General features: G+C 44.1%; 1 protein-coding gene across 1 annotated transcript; it reads left to right on the forward strand.

Moving 5' to 3' along the window:
- Positions 1–997: 997 nt before the first annotated feature.
- On the forward strand, positions 998–5,575 carry LOC136676917 (zinc finger protein 703-like). Its single transcript, XM_066654209.1, has 2 exons — positions 998–1,578; positions 3,324–5,575. Exons 1-2 carry the CDS (start codon positions 1,516–1,518, stop codon positions 4,848–4,850), a joined length of 1,590 nt encoding a protein of 529 aa, XP_066510306.1. The 5' UTR covers positions 998–1,515; the 3' UTR covers positions 4,851–5,575.
- The last annotated feature ends 1,529 nt before the right edge of the window (positions 5,576–7,104 follow it).

The following is a 7,104-nucleotide window of genomic DNA, read 5'->3' on the forward strand; positions in this document are numbered from 1 at the left end:
TGTGAGGGATCAAAGAGGTCAGTGTGGACATGCAGCTGCATACACAGCTTTTTTCTATTAGAGCCAGCATTAACTTCTTCATCAATTTGTACTACAGTAGCTCTTCTGTGAGATCAGACTAGACTGGCTAGCCTTCGCTCCTCATTGTGCATCAATGAACCAGTTCACCAGTTCTCCTTTCTTGTGAGCTAACCACTGCACCCCCAAAAGACCTGCCATCTTCTGACCCAAATATTTTGACCATAAAAATGTGGCCCTTGTCATAGTAGCATTTGTGATAGCATGTATGTATGTATACATATACATTGTCTGTAACTGCTTATCCAGTTCAGGGTCACGGCGGGTCCGGAGCCTACCCAGAATCATTGGGTGCAAGTTGGGAACACGCCCTGGAGGGGACACTCACTCTCACAACCCCAGCTACCAACATGTGTTTTTGGACCGGAGCACCCGGAAGAAAGACATGCCATGCAGACATGGGACAAACTCCTCACAGACAGTCACCCAGCGCTGAACTTGAACCCACAGCCTCCAGGTCCCTGGAGCTGTGTGACCGTGACACCACCTGCTGCACCATGTTTGCGGAAAATACATATTTGATAGACAATGGAAAAATGACCACACTAGACAATCCACAGTGTATTTTATTGGGTCAGGTTGGATTTGAAAGTTTTTTTTGGATGTTATCTGAAGTGGTGACTCTCAATCCTTAAACTTTGGGGTAATCTGAGGCGGTGCTTGTGATCCAACCTTGTGGGGATTAACATCAATACCTGATCAGTAGCGGAATGTCACCAAATCCCCATAGAAATGTTCGAACATCGAGTCTAAACGCTCCCCAGAAGAGTGGAGGCTGTTGATGACTCTGATATATTTAAACATTGCGCTGTATGAGCATGTGCCCATAGACTTACGTGTATTGTCGATTTATGTTGTTTCACCAATGACTCCGCCCCGATGCCCCGCCCACTTATTGCAGATGCTGGTCTGCGCATTCTGGTTGGATGTCGGCTCAGCTCTTTGAAACCCCTCCTCCGGCGCTCGCTATGAGGAGTGTGTGTTGCGTGTGAGAGAAAGCGAGAGAGAGTGTGTCTCTATGTGTAAGAGTGAGTGTGGAATAGTGAAGACTCCGGAGCGCAGAGAGAGGACACGGACTCGCTCTTCTTCCTTTTACGCGGATATATTCGAAGCGAATATAAAAAGCGACTGGGACGAGGGGCCGTGGTCGCCATTGTTCGACTGAGGGATCCGGTTCTGTTTTTTCCCCTGGTGATTATTCGGAGCTGTAGATCGACACGGTGAACTCCGCTGGTCTGCTTCTGGACTACAACCTTCTAACACTGCGTACGCCTCTGGTGGATATTGGACAGCGTTTCTGGGGGTGTATTTTTTCAGGATTTGGAACGGATACCTCACGCTCTATTGATCCGTATCGATACTGATCGTCTGTTCTTGTGAGCTATGTGATTGGACCCTCTTTTTCCTCTGTAGTGTTCCTCTAGCCACAGCCTCACCATGCTGAGTGCGCACTCGGGACATGTGCTGCACCCAGACTACCTGCAGCCAGTCACCATCGAGGTGAGAGCCTCAGACACAGCTCTAATTACACGGTTTGAATTATCTTCAACATTCATATGTTAAATTCCTTCAAACCTGACTTGTTTGATTTGGTTCAACATAATTCTGAAGCAGACGTGTCACTGTGAAATGAAACGAGGTTTTGCTGAGGTTGTGCGATCGATCCTCTGCTCAAATTATAGGTTTTATAATTGATTTAAAAATACGCTAATAGGCAGTGTGCCGTTTTTTTAGCACAATAGTTATAACATGCTATTAAATATATATAACATGTCCCCTTTTTATATTGTTTCTTGAATGTGTCAAACTCAAGTGGAATTGTGCAGTTATTTTAGTAAATGTATTAACGCTAAAATGAGCCCATTTCGGTTACAAATATTAAAACGTCGTTGTTGTTATTCAAATAAAAACAAACACCGTGTTGACGTCATTCGTATTATCTTCGTGAAACCCACGCGCATATTTTAATGAAGTCAGTTCCTCGTACTTTCTTTCAGTGCGTCCACTTTCTCCATTCTCCTTCCTCCGTAATCTCTTCGCTGTTTTGCATTGGTCACTCGTCAGCAGTGGCCAGTTTTGGCACGGCGTTTTCTATTGCTTGTTTGTGTCAGTTTTGGCGAGCGTCTTTCCTGTTTTTCTCGAGTGTCTGTCGAAAAGCAGATGTCGATCCTATAACAATGCGTGCTGGTCTCATTCAGGTCCTTGTTGAGCTTTACGTTTTGTTTTCGTGCGTAAAATTATCCGTACAAGGGGTTCCGGAGCGCATACGCCCTACACAACGGTCTGGTCACTCTTCCTGCGCTTAGTTTGTGGCGTTATTCATGTCGATTTATTTCGACGTGACCGAGAGTCTCAACTTTGGCCTTTGTACAATATGAATTATCAATATATAAAAGTCAATTTATCCCCCAAAGGTCCTATTGCACCATGTTTTGAATGTCAAGACGTAGGCTAAACTCGGTTAATTTAATGTTGTGTAAGATTTATAATTGTTGGCACGTCTGTGGTATTTTTACTGGAAACATCTCAGAAAGAACAGCATGATTAAATGTGAAGTTACCAGCAGACTGGGTTTTTAAAAGGCAGTTATAAAACACTTCTGATCAAAGGCTAAGCCATCTGTCTTAAAAAGCTTGACTAGCTCCTGTTTAAAGAGGCCTGCAGTTGGTTTATTACACTCCCCACCCTTACAAACAAACAATAAAAAGCAGGCTTGACATGCCACGGGTTCCAGAGCACTTCCTTTCATCCCTGTGCCGTCATTTGTAAGAACTGCTCCTCGAATAGTTTCAACAGTGTGTCATTGATGAGCGCTGAGTAAATGAACCGAGGCAGATCGTACATCTCTGGTATTTCCCTTCTTAGCTGGAGGGTAATAGCTTTCTGAGAGTGCTGTGAATTTGGGGTGAAAACAATAATATCACAATATCATAGTATATTCCTACAATACAAAATATGCGTCTAGATGTTTTGGTTAAATGTGATGAGTTGTAAAGGTTGTAAGGAGAGACATGAACTAGATTCCTACTGTGAATGTAGGTTTGAATGTGTAAACACAAAACCTATTAACATAAATAAGTGAAACCTAAACACAAAATGCTGATGTAATAAACTTTATCCACATTCATGAATCAAACCCATCCAAAGAAATGCTTTATTTTTCTTTTGTTTTTAAGTGATATCCTACTTTCCCCCTTTTATTTTTAAATAAATCCTGACTGATCATATTTCTGTTATTCTTTCAGCTGGATGCTAAGAAAAGTCCACTCGCCCTGCTGGCTCAAACCTGCTCTCAGATTGGCAAACCGGACCCTCCAGTGTCCTCCAAGCTCAGCTCCCTGTCCTCGGGCAGCCTTGGAGAGAAGGAAAGCCGCTCATCCGGCTCGAGCCTCAAGTCTGGAGAGCAACATCAGGGCCTAGAGGACAAGTCCAGCTTCAAGCCTTATTCCAAAGGCGGTTCGGATGGATGCAGGAAGGATGGAGTTGGGATCAATGGTACAGCTGAAAAATCTGGGTTCAGGGTGAATTCATCTTCTTCAATTTCTTGTCCCACGTTTCCCCCTCATGCTGCGTCCCCAAGGACTGGCTCACCAAGCCAGCATGCACCAGGGCAGACACACACACACCGGCAGACCCAGTCTCCACCTGCACAGAAAGCGTCCCAAGCCCAGATTCCTCACGTGGACTCCAAAGACTCTTCGGACAGCAGCAGCAGCAGTAGTAGTATTAATATTACCAACAGCAGCGATCGAAGTGGCAAAAAAGACCCCGAGCATGGCAAAGCAAGTCTTGACAATGCCCAGCTTGCTAATTCTAGCCACGTACGTGCTAGCGTTAACTCTAGCAGTGGCAGTTCTTCCAGCAGCCCTCAGCCCTCAGAGAGCAAGGCTGAAACCCAGCCATCCCTGGCTGCTGGCCATATTGCCCCAGTGTCCCCGTTCAAACCGGGACATTCAGTCTTTCCCTTGCCTCCTTCCAGCATGGGCTACCACGGCTCTATCGTTGGAGCTTATGCAGGGTATCCATCACAGTTTGTCTCTAGCTTGGACCCTGCCAAGTCCAGTCTAGCCGGGATGGGTGTCCCAGGGAAGCATCCAAGCTCTAGTCCACTCACAGGAGCTTCTCCTCCCTCCTTCATGCAAAGCCTGTGTCGGGACCCATATTGCCTCACTTACCCCAATGCACCCCACCTCAGCGGTGGCAGCAATTGCACATCCTGTGTCCATGACCCTTCTTCTTCCTCTCTAAAGTCAGGCTTTCCACTTATGTACCCTTCCCCACACCTTCATAGCCTTCACTCAAGCTCTCTATCCTCTGCAGCCTCTGGATCCCTCGCTCATCCACTTTACCCGTATGGATTCATGCTGCCTACTGACACCCTTCCTCATGCCTGCAACTGGGTGTCTGTTGCTGGGCCTTGCGATAAGCGGTTCGCAACTTCTGAGGAACTCCTGGCCCATTTACGCACACATACCACCCTGCCTGGAGTGGATGGCAAGCTTCTATCTGCCTACCCTTCTTCCATGTCTTCTGTGTCCTCCTGCCACCTCCATTTGCCCCCTCATAGCAGTCCAGGGGCCATTCCAAGCTCCTTTTCCCTCCGAGGCTCACCAGGTCTTGGCCTGGCTAGGTATCATCCCTATAGTAAAGCCCATTTGCCTGGCGCTCCATCACTTCCTATGCACTCTCTCCCTGCCACAGCACCCTACTATTCACCTTACGCCCTCTATGGGCAGAGACTGGGATCAGCATCGGCACTGGGATATCCGTGATAGATGAATAAAAGGCTGAGGGAAGACGAGGGTAATTACTCTTCTCTAAAAAGCTCCAAGCCAAAATGCAGATAGTTTTGGCTAAGAGGAATCACTTTGCTCACACAGATGGAGAGAATATGCTCAATCCCTAAGAACGGAGGACTTTGTTTTAATATTATTTGATGATCAAAATTTTATTTCAGTCTATTAAAAAAAAAAAGGTATATTTATTTTCTCTAAAGCGCTTGGCTTTCTACATGGGAAACATTTACCATCCAAATCCATTTAATGTCACTGATACAAGAACAGTGTTTTCAAAGTGATTTTGCAATTTCCACAATGCATTTTTTATAACAATACGGCTTTGCTAGAACAGACATTTGGCATATTTATCTATCCATCATCATTTGTTTTCTTTTTCTTGACTTTTTCTGTCACTTTTCCTTTTGTGTGTCAGGTCTTTTGCTTTTTTGGCTCTTTCTTGGATGTCTCCAGTGAGCACGAATTGATTGACAGCCAGTTTGTTCTTGAAAATTTGCCATTTTTTTGTACATTGTACAGTTCGAAGAATAAAACACAAACAGACAGATGTGATATATTTTCTATTGTGAATGATTCTGCAAAGCTGGGGAGAGCTTATTGAAGGATTTGAGGGATAGGAAAAGAATACAACAAAAGAAATATGTAGAGATGGCGGTGCTATCCATTTAAAAGAATGTCTTATTTTGTGTAATAAATGATACTTGGTTACATTTATACATGTGTTTTTAGTTTCTTTGTTTTAATGAGGCTTCTCCTTCTCTGACAAAAGGGTATATAGTATGTATATGTATATCGTATACGGTCGTGTTTATATTAGAAGTTTAAAGCCGCGCCTCCAGGTCATTGGCCATCAAGGAAAATTCCTCTCTTGCTTTATTTAGATGTAAACGTTATTAGATGGGAAATGGTTCATTGTAGTGAAAATCAGGTTGCATAACACTGGTAGAAACCAATGTAGGATTTAATTTAATTTACAGTCTAAAAGCACAAATGAACCTACATGTCTCTTTTGAGTTTTCATATGGAATGTTGATTATGTGAAAATGGTGGACAATCAGATATAAAATAGATTTCTTTGAGTATTTTGCCTTAGCAAACCCTTGCTGAAACATTATTGATGTCCTAAATCATACTGGTCCATCAGTTAAATCAGTGGAGTACTCAATTAAAATCTCTCTCTCTCCCCATTAGTGAGAACAATGCAGCGGTTCTCAGCGGTATTAAGGTGAGACTGCAGTGGTAGTCACCTTTGTTCATTTGCTCCTCTGCAGTACAAAACGCTTCTTCAGCACTGGACAGGCCAGTGCCTCTTAAATACAGCTCTATAGGTGGCCACTAATAACCCGCGGGAGCCCTGAACACACTCCCTGCAGCAGCAGCAGCAACAACAACAACAAAAAAAAAATGCTGATGGATTGCGCTGCTACACAAAGGGCAAAATACGACAACAGGAGGCTGTTAATGGAGAAATATTTATCAAGGGCCCCGACAAACCCCGGGAGTACTGGCCTTATTGTTGGAGCTCTGTATGGGGTGGTCATATAGAATTTTTGAGGTTTGCCTCAGTAGCGGCGTGTGTTTATGGTCAGTATTTTCAATACACATTTTGGGCACCCCTGGTAAAATCAAACGCTTTGTTGATCTGCAATATGATGAGCACATGTCATCTACAGATTGTTTGCACATTTTTTAGGCACAATTGCTGTTTAGATGGTAAATTGGACAATGAGGTCTAATTACTGAAGGTATGAACAAAACATCAAATTACCAGGAGTATCCACAATTCCGCATATAGTGGTATTCATATGGAGAGTAATACAAGTGTGTTTGTTTGTGTGTATGTCTTGTAGGTTGTTAAAGCAGGCTGTTTGCAGGCTGGTCACAAGGCATCGGGAGGCTTGGTTCACAAACACCCCCTACATATGCACAGACAACCACACACACACACATACACACACACACACACACGCACACACACTCGCTTCATTAGCACTTCAGACAGGAGAGGACACTGCACAGGTGTCACTTGACAGGACCATTAACTAAATAGATCACACCAGCAAGCCTCAGTTACTCCAGTACGTCCAGCAAGGTCAGAGTGGCCTGCTAAAGCCCCTTACTGAGGTTTTAATCAGACACACACACAAGCACACACACGGCTCAGAAGAGATGCACAGATGATGGGAATGAACATTTTTAAATTAATTTTTTTAATGTGTTCAGAAACTGA

The sequence above is a fragment of the Hoplias malabaricus genome, chromosome X2 (genome assembly GCF_029633855.1).
Source record: "Hoplias malabaricus isolate fHopMal1 chromosome X2, fHopMal1.hap1, whole genome shotgun sequence".
In the NCBI taxonomy this organism is placed as follows: domain Eukaryota; kingdom Metazoa; phylum Chordata; class Actinopteri; order Characiformes; family Erythrinidae; genus Hoplias; species Hoplias malabaricus.

Bases quoted from the DNA above. Each gene is read 5' to 3' on its own strand.
- LOC136676917 (XM_066654209.1), top strand. From the start codon at position 1,516: ATGCTGAGTGCGCACTCGGGACATGTGCTGCACCCAGACTACCTGCAG. The intron at 1,579-3,323 runs GTGAGAGCCTCA...TTATTCTTTCAG, and splicing joins TGCAGCCAGTCACCATCGAG to CTGGATGCTAAGAAAAGTCC.